This window comes from Moschus berezovskii, chromosome X (genome assembly GCF_049115385.1).
Source record: "Moschus berezovskii isolate FMDL1 chromosome X, NW_MosBer_1.0, whole genome shotgun sequence".
Lineage (NCBI taxonomy): Eukaryota > Metazoa > Chordata > Mammalia > Artiodactyla > Moschidae > Moschus > Moschus berezovskii.
Window position 1 is genome coordinate 50,632,449 of NC_142488.1, and position 16,266 is coordinate 50,648,714.

At 39.4% G+C, this 16,266-nt stretch overlaps 1 protein-coding gene across 18 annotated transcripts in view; it reads left to right on the forward strand.

Moving 5' to 3' along the window:
- The window catches only part of HUWE1 (HECT, UBA and WWE domain containing E3 ubiquitin protein ligase 1), a 168,051-nt gene that overhangs the window by 102,161 nt on the left and 49,624 nt on the right, over nt 1-16,266 (forward strand). For 17 of the 18 annotated variants that reach the window (XM_088834059.1, XM_088834063.1, XM_088834061.1 and 14 more), the window contains 11 exons: nt 3,022-3,267; nt 4,315-4,448; nt 5,426-5,520; nt 8,299-8,490; nt 11,056-11,272; nt 11,680-11,802; nt 12,589-12,826; nt 13,205-13,435; nt 14,654-14,776; nt 15,220-15,315; nt 15,906-16,175. In XM_088834059.1, coding sequence (XP_088690185.1) covers nt 3,022-3,267; nt 4,315-4,448; nt 5,426-5,520; nt 8,299-8,490; nt 11,056-11,272; nt 11,680-11,802; nt 12,589-12,826; nt 13,205-13,435; nt 14,654-14,776; nt 15,220-15,315; nt 15,906-16,175 — 1,965 coding nt within the window. The remainder of the gene's footprint in view (nt 1-3,021; nt 3,268-4,314; nt 4,449-5,425; nt 5,521-8,298; nt 8,491-11,055; nt 11,273-11,679; nt 11,803-12,588; nt 12,827-13,204; nt 13,436-14,653; nt 14,777-15,219; nt 15,316-15,905; nt 16,176-16,266) is intronic. The other variant, XM_088834068.1, reaches the window with a different exon arrangement.

Consider the following 16,266-nt stretch of genomic DNA (forward strand, 5'->3'; position numbering starts at 1 on the left):
TGTATTGAAAATACTTAAGATCAACTCTCTTAATAAATTTCTGATATATAACATAGTATTTTTATATGTAATATATATAATTTGCTAATTATAGTTACCACGTTATACATTAGTTCCCCAGAATTTATTCATCTTATAACTGAAAGTTTGTACCCTTCGACCAGCATCTCCACAACATCCCCCAGTCCCTGACAATCACCATTCTACTCTCTGGTTCTGAGTTTGACTTTAAATGAGATCATACCTGAGACACTGCTTTCAGTTTTTTGGTTGTCTACAAAAATGTAGGATTTGCTAGATCATTTGGTAATTCTGTTTTTAACTTTTTTTTTAATTGGAGGCTAATTACTTTTCAATATTATATTGGTTGGTTTTGCCATACATTGACTTGAATCCGCCCGGGTGTACATGAGTTCCCCTTCTTGAACCCCCTCCCACCTCCCTCCTCCCTCCTCCCCATATCCTCCCTCTGGGTCATCCCCGTGCACCAGCCCCGAGCATCCTGTATCATGCATCGAACCTGGACTGGTGATTCGTTTCACATATGATTTCAATGACATTTTATCCAAAACAACTACACCATTTCACATTCCAACCAACAAATTATCTGCATCCTCACCAACTTTTGTTATTTTATAGTTTTTTGATACTAGCCAACCTAATGAATATGGAATGAAATCTCATGGTTTTGAATTGCATTTCTGTGTTGTTTAGCAATGTTGAGCATCTTCTGTGTGCCTGTTGACCACATGTCTTCTTTAGAAAAATGTCTGTTCAGGTCCTTTTCCCAAAACAGTACATTTTATTTGACAACAGACTCCACAGTTTGTCTCAGTTGTGACATATGTAGATGGTTTTAGATTGATTTTTGGTGGTCACCCATACTGAACATTGGAGAAGGAAATGGCAACCCACTGCAGTGTTCTTGCCTGGAGAATCCCAGGGATGGGGGAGCCTGGTGGGCTTCCGTCTGTGGGGTCACACAGAGTCGGACACGACTGAAGTGACTTAGCAGCAGCAGCAGCATACTGAACAAGATTTTTCAATCTTCAAAACAACCAAGGGTCAAAGAGATTGTGCGTTTCACTTCAGTTCACAAGTGAGCTGTGTGTCCTCCATTTATCGAATTATTTTTTGGCATAGATTTCCCTTTGAGGTAAAAGGGTAGGGATGAAGCCATTCCCCAATCTCAAAGAAGTAAGTTGTTGCTGGCTGGTGTTTCTCAGCAGGCTGGCACATCTGTGTATTTCTTGTCTAATTCTTCTCATTGGTCTGCAGCAACTCTTCACATTTTCTCTAGATAGCCTAGCACTTTTTCCCCCCTGGTTGCCTGATGGTTTCTTTCTCTCATAAGCCTAGAGCTTCTAAGGATAAGGCAGAGCCCATTTTTTAATCGGGTTTGTTTTTTGTTGAGTTACAGGAGTTCTTAATATATTTTGGATATTAATTCCTTATCATAAATGATTTGTAGATTATTTTCTCCCATTCCATGAGTTGGTTTTCACTGTGTTGATAGTGTCATTTGGTGTGAAAAAAAGGTTTTAATTTTGATGAAATCCCAGTTTGGTTTCTGTGGGGGTTTTTTGTTGTTCTGTTTTTGCTTTTTACTTTCTTTGCACATGCTTTTGGTGTTATACCTAAGAAATCACTGTTAAATTCAGTGTCATGCAGGTTTTGTCCTATGGCTTTTTCTAGGTGTTTTATAGTTTTAGCTCTTATATTTAATTCTTTGATCTATTTTGAGTTGATTTTTTATATGGTATAAGGTAACAGTCAACTTCATTCTTTCGCATGTGGGTATCCAGTTTTCCCAACGCTATTTGTTGAAAAGATTGTCGTTTCCCTATTACACCCTTGTCTTGGTAACCTTGTCAAAAATCATTTGACCATGTATGCAAGGGTTTATTTGAGAACTCTCTAATCATTGGTGTTGATGTCTGTCTGTCTTTATGCAAGTACTGCAGTGTAAGATAGTTACATCTATTTGGGCTCCCTAGAGATTCTGTCGGAGAAGGCAATGGCAAGCCACTCCAGTACTATTGCCTAGAAAATCCCCTGGATGGAGGAGCCTGGTAGGCTGCAGTCCGTGGGGTCGCTAGGGGTCGGACACGACTGAGCGACTTCACTTTCACACATTGGAGAAGGAAATGGCAACCCACTCCAGTGTTCTTGCCTGGAGAATCCCAGGGATGGGGGAGCCTGGTGGGCTTCCGTCTATGGGGTCACACAGAGTCGGACACGACTGAAGTGACGCAGCAGAAGCAGCAGAGATTCTGTATGAGTTTTAAGAGAGATTTTGTTTCTGAAAACAAAAGTCATTGGGATTTTTATAGGAATTGGATTAAATCTTTGACATTTCTTAAGTGCTATTCATAAGAGCGGGGGAGACGGGAGGCTGCTCCATGTTTATTGTACCTTTAAGATACTGTGAGGTTGGATACATTTATTTAAAGCCATAGGAAAGGCATATAAGCTCTCCTATTTGAATGGCAAATGATAGTGTTCACTGTCAAGATTTTTCTTCAGACTCAGAAAAAATTTACAAGGGCCCTATAATCCTTGCGTTGTCTCCATAATAAGAAAATGCCTAGCTAATGTCTATCATAGACTTGTCTCTCTTACTGTGGTAAGAAAAAAAAAAAACATTTGTAACGGTGGTTCATTTCCATGCTTTGGAACCTTACCTAATATTGCTCCCTGTTGTGCAAAATTTGGAATTAATTTTACAGCATGGAGTCCTTGCTATAACAGTATTTCAGTTTGGCCATCACAGTTGTTTAAATTTGATTGACTTAGGCATTTGAAAGCCTCTCATTTAGGAGAAGTGATGTGCTGCTGTAAAAGGAGGTGTTTAGGTATGTCATACGTGCATTCATATTTTGTCTCCACCATTTACCAGGTGAGAGACCATGGCAGGTCTAAAATTTGTGAGTCTTATCTTCCACTTCTTTCACTGTGACTATTAAGACATATGCATATGAAGTTTATTGTACATTAATGCTTTAATTATTATTTTTTCAGACACTGTCACATGAACCCAAAGTCCTCCAGGAAGGTCTCCTTCAGTTGGACTCCATTCTTTCCTCCTTGGAGCCCTTACACCGCCCAATAGAATCTCCCGGGGGCTCAGTGTTGTTGCGAGAACTGGCTTGTGCTGGCAATGTTGCTGATGCTACCCTCTCAGCTCAAGCCACACCTCTACTACATGCACTCACTGCTGCCCACGCTTACATCATGATGTTTGTTCATACTTGCAGGGTTGGACAGGTAAGAATTATGAACATGTTGGTTTAAAGTCAGTAAAATACCTTGGGCATATACCTGGCATCTTAGTGTACTTAGAAGCAGTTCTTCCTAGGCTGACTGGTGAGTTCTTTTGGGTTGGGTGGGTGATTTAAGGTTTATGCTTCAAGTTGCTGTCTAGTTTCACTTTCCCTTAGTATTTTTTTAATTGGAAATAAGGTGACAAAATAACTTGTTTCACAAACTGGACCTTCTTGAGAGTAAAAGAGATTGAGATAAATACAGGCATTAATAGATCTATAGCATTCATACAGGCCTTGGGGATGTATAATCACCCTTCTTAGCAAGCAAGCCTCAATTGGGTGCTCATTTGGCCTTATTACTTCCTAATCTTTCTACAAATGCATGTAGACTTGATAATAAGATGGCAAGAAGGAAATTTGACCACAGAACTTTTTAAGTCAATGGTAATTAACAGATTGCTAAAGATTTCCTAAATATCAACCCCTGTGTTTGCACTCCATGTGAGGCTCCTCTTGTGCTTCCAGAAAGTTGAGGTTGTGAGAGATTGTTTTTTGAGTGTTCAGTTTTGCTACCTTTAGTTGTCAATCTAAAGATTAATGGTGTGTTTTTAGCAGGACTATTTTATGCTGTTGAACAGGAGTGTGTTCTTTGAACAAATATAATTGGAAAGCACAATTATAAACTATCTAGAAAGTAATTAAATTATACAACAAAATGTTATGGGTTTATTTATTTATTGAAATAAATAAATGGGAAATGACAAGTCCCTTCTCCATCTAAAAAATTTGGAAGCTATGAATCTGTAAAACTGTTTCTTTGATTTAGAAAAATGGAGTTGCCTATGACTTCTGTTTTTCATCTTACAAAAAAAACAATGAGATCTTATAGATTGTAAATATTAAGAGAATACCTGTGATGAAGCTGATAGCTCTGAGAATAATGAGGAAGGAAAAATAGAATCCCTTATCCTTCTTAAATACCTGAAAGTTCATTTTGATCATTCAGAGGGCATCCCAAAGATCACCTTCTTTTTCACTTTGGTTACAGAGTGAAATTCGTTCCATCTCCGTAAACCAGTGGGGCTCTCAGTTGGGTCTGAGTGTTCTGAGCAAGCTGAGCCAGTTATATTGTTCCCTGGTATGGGAAAGCACTGTCCTCCTCTCCCTCTGTACCCCAAACAGGTAAGGGAATGAATGGTCATCTCTTTTATTATCTCTGTTGTCTTTCCCAACAGAGAAACTAAACTTAGTGAGCCTGGAGGATTGCTTTGGTTAAAGATGAAGGTAAAGAGTTCAGCGGCTTTCTTGTCTGTCTTAGTTCATTCAGGCTGCTATAACAAAATCCACAAATTGGGTTCTCAAAAACAATAGAAATGTATTGCTCAGAGTTTTGGCGGCTAGAAGTCTGCGTGGTTAGGTGAGGGCTCTCTTCCACATTGTAGACTTCTCATTGTATCCTCACATGGTGGAAAGGACTATGAATCTCTCTGGAGCCTCTTTTATAAGGGCCTTGTCCCATTCAAGAGGGTTCTACTCTTAAGCACCTATCAAAGGCTTGGGCTTCTCTGATGGCTCAGATGGTAAAGAATCTGCCTGCAGTGCAGGAGACCCAGGTTCGATCCGTGGGTCAGGAAGATCCCCTAGAGAAAGGAATGGTTACCCACTCCAGTATTCTTGCCTGGAGAATTCCGTGGACAAAGGAGCCTGGCAGGCTACTACATTCCATGGGGTCACAAAGAGTCGGACACAACTGAGTGACTAATATGCAGAGATCTTACTACTAATACCATCATCTTGTGGAGCATTAGGATTTTAACATTTGAATTTTGAGGAGACACAAGCATTTAACCAGTAGCATTGTCCTTCCCACTTACCAGCCAAAGGGCTTGCTTACAAATGTGTTGTGCATCTTTGATATGATATCCCAGTTATACTCTGTCAGCATGGTGGGTGTTTACAATTTGGTCCTGTTGTTAGACAGGTCTAAAGAGTTGAGTTAGAAACGAAACCTCAGGAATTCCATCATTGCAGATATTTTATTAGGTTAATTTACCTGCTGTAGGAATGGAATGGTGTCAGTTAAGCAGGTCAGAGAAAAAGCACAACATAAAAAAATGAGTTATCAGAAGTTTTATTGCTCACTGTTTCTCTTCCTGCAGCTTGCCATCTGGGTGTGAATTTGGCCAGGCAGACATGCAGAAACTGGTTCCAAAGGATGAGAAGACAGGTACGACCCAGGGCGGAAAAAGATCAGGTAACTCCAAGAAACTTAAAATCCCAGCCATTAATTCTTTTTAAGTTCTGTCTCGGTGTCTTCATAGGTTTATTGTGAAAATTAGTTAGCTCTATCATCTGTAGTCTTCAGGCTTTTTTCCATTCATTAATTTTTAGTTATATATTTTCAGCTATTTTCAGTTACTTTCTCTATAAGAAGAAATACATATTCACAATGATAAAAATTAGAAAACATAGTAGAAAGAAGAATAACTGATATTTATACCACAGAAAGTATTTTGAAAGTGTCTGCCTAATCTTTTTCCCTGAGGATATGTTTCATTAACATAGTGTGATTGTCTTAGACATATTTTATAGATCTCTCTTCACTTAATATTAGGTACTATGTAAAATACCATGAATTAACCATTCCCTATTAAGTTTCTAATGTAATGTTTTGAAAACTGAACATCTTTCTATGTAGTTTTTTGCAAATGTTGAGGTTGATTCTTAGAAATTACTATAGGTTGAATGGAAAAAACTGAATTTTTTTTTTTAAATTGGAGGCTAATTACTTTATATTATTGTATTGGTTTTGCTGTACATTGACATGAATCTGCCCTGGGTGTACATGTGTTCCCCATCTTGAACACCCCTCCCACCTCCCTCCCCATCCCATCCCTCTGGTTCATCCCAGTACACCAGCCTCGAGCATCCTGTATCATGCATTGAACCTGGACTGAATTTTTAATTTTTATTAATTTAAATGTAACAAACTATTATTCTGTTCAGTTGTTGTAAGACTTTAAAGTTTGTTTGGGAAACTTGGGTGTGTGAATTGTGTTTTTTTCCCCTAGTAAATTGTATGAAATATAGATCAATTAAGGAAAATTTAATATCTGTATTAAGATGTACTGTAAGTGTAAAATAGATACCTTTTAAAAATATTTAGTATAAAAATGTATAATCTCATTAATTTTTATATTTGATTACATGTTAAATAACAATTTTTATTATATTGAGTTACACAGTGTATTAAACAATTATAGCTTTTTTTAAACTTTTTTAAGTGGTTAGTAGAAATTTTTAATTATCTATGTGGTTCACATTATATGTCTATTGCACAATGTCATTTTAGAAGATAGCTTTTATATTATATTAAAATAGAAGTTCCAAATTGCAATAAGCAGAAATTATACAATTTGAACTTCCCTGGTGGCTCAGTGGTGAAGAATCCACCTGCCAATGCAGGAAACATGGATTCAATCCCTGATTTGAGAAGGTGCCACATGCCATTGAGCAACTAAGCCCATGCGCTACAGCTACTGAGCCCATGTGCTACAACTACTAAAGTCCTCATGCCCTAGAGCTGGTGCATGGCAGCAAGAGAAGCCACTGCAGTGAGAAGCCTGTTCTCTGCAACTGAAGAAAAGCTTGCAGCAGAGACCCAGCAAGTGGAAAATAAATAAATAAAATTAGAAGAAGAAGAAAAAATCAATCTTCTGACCTTAATGGAGCAAACCTAAAATTAATAAAAGCAGATTTTCTAGAAAGTTTTTTTCTCCTATACTCTGCATCAGGGAAAAAATATATTTGATAAACTATTTAAAGAAAACAGTGAAGACAGTTCTATATATAAAAGCCTATTCAGTTCAGTCGCTCAGTCGTGACCGACTCTTTGACCCCATGAATCACAGCACGCCAGGCCTCCCTGTCCATCACCAACTCCCAGAGTTCACTCAAACTCATGTCCATCGAGTCGGTGATGCCATCCAGCCATCTCATTCTCTGTCGTCCCCTTCTCCTCCTGCCCCCAATCCTTCCCAGCATCAGAGTCTTTTCCAGTGAGTCAACTCGTCACACGAGGTGGCCACAGTATTGGAGTTTCAGCTTTAGCATCATATTAACTATGCTTAAAAATTGTATTGAGATTACTAAAAATAGAGAAAATGCTAAGGAACTAATAAAGCAGACATGTTATAAGTAATGACATATGACAGCTAGTTATTGTATTGTGGAAGAATGGGACAGAATTAATAAGATATACACAAACTTCTGGCAAGGTTAATTTTGTAGAAATTTCTGACCAGAATTTAGAATATCAAGTTTTGCCAAGTGTACTAACTTTAACTCAAAAAATAATTTACTAAGAATCAGGAACAAAATTTGACTCTGGTCAAAGAATTGCCTTGCATAACAATTTAGATATATTTTTCCCCAGCAGTTTTTTTCACAAATTTAACGAGGATAACTCCATTTACACATACAGGTTTTCCAGAATAATACAAAGAAAACTTGGTGATAGGTTTTATAGTTTGCCTAATGTTGATTCTTAGATCTAAGAGCACACGCGACCCCCCCCCAAAGAAGACACATATCAAATTCATATATAAAAATCTTAAATTCTAGGAAATATATTTCTCCAGTAGTGATCTATGATATCTGATTTGAGTTTATTAATGAGCTATAAAATTCTAGCAGGGTGTGTGCCTTGAGAATGTGGGTCACTATGCACATTGTAGTCTATGCGAAGTTTCTGAGTCCTGCAGTATGCTTACAGTCTTCCAAGATAGCCCTGGGTAGACTTTTTAACACTCTCCCAGTGGAAGATGGATGTCAATGTTACCTAGTTAGAAGGACTCTGAGGAAAGAAGCTTATCAGTACAGTTTTGTGTTTGTTTGTTTTTTTCTTTTCTGATTTAAGAAGTTGTGGCCATTTAAAAAGTAACAAGCACTATAGGTAGCTCTCTCTTGGGACTCTTCAGAACAGGGAACCAGTTTAGTCCTGGCTTACCATGGTCTTATTGCTACCCTCTAGATGGGGAACAGGATGGAACCACTGGAAGTATGGATGCTTCTACCCAGGGCTTGTTGGAAGGCATTGGGCTTGATGGTGACACACTGGCTCCTATGGAGACAGATGAACCTACTGCTTCAGACTCTAAAGGCAAATCTAAAATCACACCTGCCATGGCTGCCAGAATCAAGCAAATCAAGCCATTGTTGTCAGGTGAGTGATTCTCTTCCTTCTATCTCTTTTAGAGCCCGGTGTGGCTATATTGTATCCTTTAAGGAAATTTTAAACTTGGTGGCTCATTTTCAGGTATCTGCTATGTGATAGGCTCTGTACTAACTATGAGGGAGACAGAGATGAGAGAGTGGCTTTCTGTAAGCCAAATCTACCCCTCCTTTTCTTTCTACTCTTCTGCTACTGCAAATGACCTCTGATCCTACCATATCCCTGAAATGTCTCACCAAGGTATCTAACCTCCTTGTTGCTAAGTCCGTTGGATACACTTTGGTCTCCTCACTTTCCTGCAGCATGATGGTTGACCTACCACCTCTTTCTCAAAATACTCTTTTCTTGGCCCCACCTGCTTTCCTGTCTGGCTGCTGTACTCAAGTCTCCTCATCCTTTCTCTGTCGTTCAGATGTAGCTGGCAAGTAACACAGTTGATTTGTGTTTTAATAGTTACTTTGCCACCTCTGTGGAAACTGCAATAACATGATACAAGACCATATTAAAGATGTGCACTGGGGACCTCCCTAACGGTCCAGTGGTTGAGACTGTGTTTCCATTGTGGAGGGTGCAGGTTTGATCCCTGGTCAAGGAACTAGGATTCTGCATGCTATGCAGTGCAGCCCCCCAAAAAAATGCACTGACATGTCTTCGCCATCTTTCACCCCTTAATTTTTGGGGAACCTATTTTGTATGCCTACACTAATTTTGTATGTTTGCTACTTTCTGACCCCTTACTGTGAAGGAAAATGAGGAAAACCCCTGGGAATTGGGAGCTCTGCCCAAAGGAAAGCAGAACATGGCCTTTGGTGCTTCCATTTGTTATTTTAAACCCTGCTGAATTTTCCATTCCATTCTAATTTGCTTAATTCTACTCCTTTGTTTTAATATGAAAGTCTGCTTCCACTTTCCACAAATTGAAGGAAAACTGACCATCCAAGAAGATGCTAATGTTTACCTCTCCTTTCTTTGTTACACCTCTGAAACCTTTGAATATTCTGGGGTTTCTGTGTGGGCCCAGCCCATGCTTTTGATGTCTATTTCTCTGTGGTTACTGGCCTTTTGTTTTTCTCTTTTATCCTTGCTGACTACTTTTGAGCCACTTTGCTGTCTATTCACTTGAAAGCAGTGGTGGAAAAGTAAAAATTTAATGTTTACATGCATTAGGCTTTCAAAGTCGGGGCACACCCAACCTCCAGTCAGGTAGTGCAAGTATCTGTTGCCTATTCCCTCATATAATTGGGAGATCCATGATGAGATGGCTGGGTGGCATCACCGACTCGATGGACATGAGTTTGTGTGAACTCCGGGAGTTGGTGATGGACAGGGAGGCCTGGCGTGCTGTGATTCATGGGGTCGCAAAGAGACATGACTGAGTGACTGAACTGAACTGAATGTGGTTCGATTAGGAAGAAGAAAGACTTGTTCCTTTCTTAAGCTGTGTATATCAGAACTTACTGAGTTTGGCGGCGGAGGGGGTGGGGTGGGTATGATATGTGGCGCCAGTTCAAGTAGAGCCTATTTTTTCACAGTGGGTTCATATGTTGTTTAGTTGCTAAGTTGTGTTAAACTCTTCTGCGACCCCATCCAGCCTCCTTTGTCCATGGGATTTCCCAGGCAGTAGTATTGGAGTGGGTTGCCATTTCCTTCTCCAGGAGATCTTCCCAACCCAGGAATCAAACCCACCTCTCCTGCCTTGGCAGGCAGATTCTTTAGTACTGAACCACCAGAGAAGCCTTGGTTCATGTGTATATGTATGTAATTGAGAGATGTGCTCTGATTCAGACCTAGTCTTATCTCTGGATTGTGATGAAATGTTTATTCCAGAAATACTGTGATAGCATTTTCATTTGTGATTTTAAGAGTAATAAATATTCACTGTAGAAAAGGTACAGAGAAATATTTTAAGAAAAACAGGAAAATACCCATGTTTAGATATATTTTCTTTCTCTTTTTCTATACATCTCCTTTTACATGTTTTATTTGGATTCCACCTTTTTGGTTCAGCAGTATATACCGAAAAGCATCCTACAAAGATGAAAATTTGAAATACTTGTAATCTATGTAATACCTTATTATTAGATTTTTATAAGATGGCCACTTTTTACATTTTTATGCTTTTCCAAACAATCTTTTTTCCTTTGGAGACCATACATTTAATGTTGGTATACATATGATGTTCTTTTCTGGTCTAGATTGTTAGCATTTTTGCCAGTTTTAAAGTTCTCTGGGCATTTTAAGTAACTCCATATTTCAGTACATATTATAGATACACCATTTACTTTATATCTCCACTAACAGTGTGAGTACTTGTTTGTCTTTCATATTTGCTATATATTGAATGCCAATATACTTCTCCATCTCCTGCCTTCAAAAGAGGCATTTATTCCCTGTGGAACCTCTTTTCAGATATCATATGTAGAGACAAGTCCAGGTGTTTCATAGAATATTATGTGGGAGGAAGTAGTCATTAAAGTGTATTAACAGTAATGTGTCTATTAAAATAAAACCATTCTGGAAACACTGTACAGCCTTATTCTGACTTTTGGGTTCCAGCTTCCTCTAGATTAGGCAGAGCGCTGGCTGAGCTGTTTGGACTCCTTGTTAAACTTTGTGTGGGGTCTCCTGTCCGCCAGAGAAGAAGCCATCATGCTGCCAGCACCACCACAGCACCAACACCCGCTGCTCGATCAACGGCTTCAGCCCTCACTAAGCTCCTCACAAAAGGCTTATCGTGGCAGCCTCCACCATATACGCCTACTCCGCGCTTCAGGTGAGGTTCTGCTTGAGATGCAGAATCTAACTGGTTCCTTCTCTACTTAAATGAAGAGGGAATCGCTGAATTAGAGGACTTGGAGGTCCCTTGTTTTACCCTAAATGTGTACCCCAAATACAGTGTAAGGTACTTGTCTTGGTTCTACCTACTCTAAAATACAGAGATTTTTTAAAGTATTTGTAATCAGACTGCATTTCAGTAACCTAGTGTTTAGTAGTAGGTGGAAACTGTCTCCCTTTTTTGCCTTAAAAATTTTAACATCCAAACTAGTCACCCACCTGCATTCTAGTCAGTCAGTCACTTCAGTGCAGTGTTAAATTTTACTCTTGGCTTCTACTTGAATTTCCCATTGTTTCTCTGACTGCCCTAGAGAAGGTTAAATTTTTGCTTTTTCCCTCTTCCAGGCTGACCTTCTTCATCTGTTCAGTTGGTTTTACATCCCCAATGCTGTTTGATGAGAGGAAGTATCCCTACCACCTCATGCTGCAGAAATTTCTCTGCTCTGGAGGCCACAATGCCCTTTTTGAGTAAGGATCATGTTGCTTTACAGAGAAGCATTGTTTGGAGTTTGGTCTTTTCTGTTTGCCTTAGCAGCCCACAACTTTCTAAGCCACCTATCCTGTGATGATGGGATACATAGAGACAGCCATTGGTTGTACCCTTTCATGGTTTAAGAACTAGTTGTATTTATCTCCATCTTCCTGGAGGATAGGGTTCAGCCTGTCCTTGGGCTGTTTTGTAACAGTCTCTGTTTTTCTTCATTTGGATTGCAATGTCTTGTACATATTTTTCTAATAGACTTGTCCTTTCCTACTATTTCTTTGAATATGATTTTTCTGCTGCTTTTGGTCAGAAGATTCTAAATTTCACTTTGTTTTTTTTTATTTGTTGTAGCTTTAAAAATAAAGCTGGAAATGTGATTAATTTCACCCTAAATATGTGTAACAAATTATCACTTTGTCCACCTTAAGCTTACATATGTTATATGTCAATAATATATCAATAAGGCTGGAATAAAAACCCAAATAAAAGGTAAAGTGCTATATTCAGCGTCTTGTAATAATTGCCAGTGGAAAAGAATATGAAAAAGAATAACTGAATCATGTTGCTGTATATCAGAAACTAACACTATTGTAAATCAACTATACTACGATTTTTTAAAAAAGGGTAAAGCTAATAAATGAACAGACTAGAAGCAGTATCTCCAAGAAGAGGAACTGGGAAGCTTTTGAATATGTCCCTGTCTTTCTCCCTCCACCCCCAATCTAAAATACTAATATTCCATCTTCACATTTCCTCTTATTTGAATTTAGAACATTCAATTGGGCTCTGTCTATGGGAGGAAAAGTTCCTGTTGCTGAGGGATTAGAACATTCAGACTTACCTGATGGCACAGGAGAATTCCTAGATGCCTGGCTAATGCTGGTGGAGAAGATGGTAAATCCCACCACGGTGCTTGAATCTCCACATTCACTGCCTGCCAAATTGCCTGGAGGTATTCAGAACTTTCCCCAGTTCAGTGCCCTCCGCTTCCTTGTGGTAACTCAGAAGGTGAGTATTCAGCATTCTAAAACCAAGAGTAATTTCTCATGCCAACTAGGTAGCTCCCACTCTCTTTTGTCCTCCTTAATGAAATAATTTGACTGGTGGAGAACCACTGTTTCCTACTCCCAGATAGGGCTGCCTTGCAAAATGGATTGCAGACCACTTTTCTGTGGTGTAAACCTTTGAACTTTAAGCTCCAGATCGCAACTTCCAGGTTGGGTTTAATGCCCCCCTTCTCTGTGCTTCCTTGGACCCCCTCAGTACTGAAATTTTGTTGTTGGCATTGATTGTGGAAGGACCATCTCATAGATCTTTGACTTATTTTTCCTGGGGTTTTGAATTGAGACAAAATGGTCTTCACATAGCTTTTCAAATGACTTACAGGCAGCCTTTACTTGCATCAAGAACCTGTGGAACCGGAAACCCTTGAAAGTGTATGGTGGGCGAATGGCTGAGTCCATGCTAGCCATCCTGTGCCACATCCTCCGAGGAGAACCTGTGATTCGAGAGAGACTGAGCAAAGAAAAGGAGGGATCTCGAGGAGAAGAGGATACAGGACAAGAAGAAGGTGGCTCTCGCCGGGAACCTCAAGTCAACCAGCAACAACTACAACAGGTGGGATTCTGACCTCACACTCCAGGGCCCAGACTTTGCACCTGAGGGTGTGGGGTTTCTAAGTTTCTAAATACTCGGTCCTGATAGGAGATAGGTTTAAATTTGCTCTCTTTCTTACTGTTTTTCTCCTGAGAAAGCTGAAGTGTCGTTTCAGTACTCCTAATAGGTAAAAGATCTGTGTCCTCCCAAGCATGTTGTTCAGTATTGGAATATTCTTTAACGTATTCTCAGTAGACTGTGGCTGCCATGTTCTTTGGAGGCAAACCATCCTCAGCTTCTTTCTGATGGATCTGTAAAGAGAAGGTACATTATGACCCAAGTTTATTTTCCAACAAGAGTTTTTGGAAACCTTACTCACCTACAAAACTGTTTTCATTTTTTAAATTTAAAATAGTTGGAGGCTAGAAGTGGGAGAGGGGATGCATCTTATGATCCTGACATTTCAATCTCAAACAGCATTATATCTAGAGTCCTGTTCAAACGTCTTCTGTTATGTACATGCCACATTTTTATTATAATAGTTAAGTGTTCACTTTAAGAAAACTTAGAAATATACCAAAATTCTTTCTAAAGGCATTCATAATGTCGCCACACAAGATGATCATTGTATCCTTTTTTTCATCACTTAATTCTGTGCCTGATTTTTACCTAGCAGCATCATACAGAATGTAGACTTATACTGCTGTCTTTAAGAAAATAGGTCTTTTTTACTTAGTCATTCTTTTATTGCTGGATATGTTGATTTTCTTATTTGGTGTTGTAAAGCTGTGGTATATAGCTTCATTCTCTATAAATCTTTCTGTGCATCTCATGATTATTTCCTAGTTGAAGTTTTCCTGGGTCAGTTTTTCAGGCTTTTGTTCTGTTGCCAGTCTGTCTTCAAGAAAAGTGGGACCAAGTTTTGCTTCTATATGTGAGTCTCAGTCTTAGAGTAATCTTGCTAAGGAAAATAACCATCTAGCTGAATTTTCTTGAAGGATGGAATTGGGAATCACTTTGACTCCTTGCCTCATTATGTAGCTCTGTTTAAATGGTATGGAAGCACCATGCAGAGAGGATCATTCATGTTATTTAGCTGACTTAGCTTTATAAATATTCTCAGTTCATATGAAGTTAGAAAACCTTGTTTCCATCTTAAAAGGATTCCTCTTTTTTTTTACAATGTGTTTGGATTTCTCTCTTACCATGGTTCTTTGAGATCCTGCATTCTTTTTGTAGCTCATGGACATGGGCTTCACAAGGGAACATGCCATGGAGGCCCTGTTGAACACCAGCACCATGGAGCAGGCCACAGAGTACCTTCTAACCCACCCTCCCCCGATCATGGGAGGAGTTGTTCGGGTGAGTTGGCTCAGGGGCTCTGATCTCTCAGGGTGTTGGTATGGCTGCTAATGTGCTTTACTTCTCCATGCCAATATTTTCTTTACATGCTAACTCTCACAGCTCTAGAATATAAGGAGCAGAAGCTTTCTATCTCTTAGTCAGGCAAATTTTACTGGACTTTGCAGAAGAACTCTTAAATTATCCATAGGCAGAAAGTAATAGGAGAGGCTCTCTTTTCTGAAATGCCAGATAGGTGGTCACATTGAAGATCCTTTCCTATTTAATTTTGTTGTGGTTTTTCCCTCTTGTTCTCATGGTGACCAGGTAAGCCTAATTGAATTTGATTCTACAGAGCAGCATTCAGAGCCCTCTCTGTTCTTCTCTAAAGTTTGAGCCCAGGATCTGATTCCTTATGAGTTGGGGTATGTGTAGTTGCTAGATTTTCTTTTGTTGCTCTGTAGGATCTGAGTATGTCTGAAGAGGACCAGATGATGAGAGCAATTGCCATGTCTCTGGGACAGGATATCCCAATGGATCAAAGGGCAGAGTCACCTGAGGTAACTAGGAAACAGGGCTTCCAAGAGGGTCTGACACAGTAATCTTAGTGTTGCTATGAACATTCTGCTGTTACTGCTGGGTAATTGGTGGAAATAAAGTCTAAACAAAGACATGGGAGTACTCCTTGATCCCAACCTTGCCATCGCTAGTCTACATTATATTGACCGGAAACTTTATGTGAAACAGATGAAACATTAATATTATTGTCAAATAAGAGGCCCAGAATATACTTGGGTAGTGCTCATTAGGCCAAACTTGGCTGTCTTTATTATCTTGGAATCTAGGAATCTAGGTAATAATTACTACCTGCAGAGAATGCAGGACAATTGTCTACAAATGATTTTTGTGGGAGGTGATGTCAGATGATGCAAATAAGTTTCCAGCACTTTGAGGATTGGAGGTGTCCTGCTATCTTGCCTTAGCCTGTATAGCTGCCTTTATACTCATTGCCACACCCTAATGAATGTACCACCTGATTGAGGAGAAGGTAGAGAATATTTATGTGGTAGGGCAGATATATTATTAGAGTCTCCTCACTTTCTTCCTTCAACTGTCCCATATCCTCTCACTCTTCCTTCCCTGCCTCTAGGAAGTTGCTTGCCGAAAGGAAGAGGAGGAGCGGAAAGCTCGAGAAAAGCAGGAAGAGGAAGAGGCTAAATGTCTAGAGAAGTTCCAGGATGCTGATCCATTGGAGCAAGATGAGCTCCACACTTTCACAGATACAATGTTGCCAGGCTGCTTTCACCTTCTTGATGAGTTGCCAGACACTGTATACCGAGTGTGTGATCTGATCATGACAGCAATCAAACGAAATGGAGCAGACTATCGAGACATGATTCTGAAGCAAGTAGTCAATCAGGTAAGTTCTCCACGGGCCAGAAAGTCTTTGAAAGGAAAAAACAAAGTTCTCTTTTTCTGTGTATCACTTCTTAGATTCATCTAAAATGTCA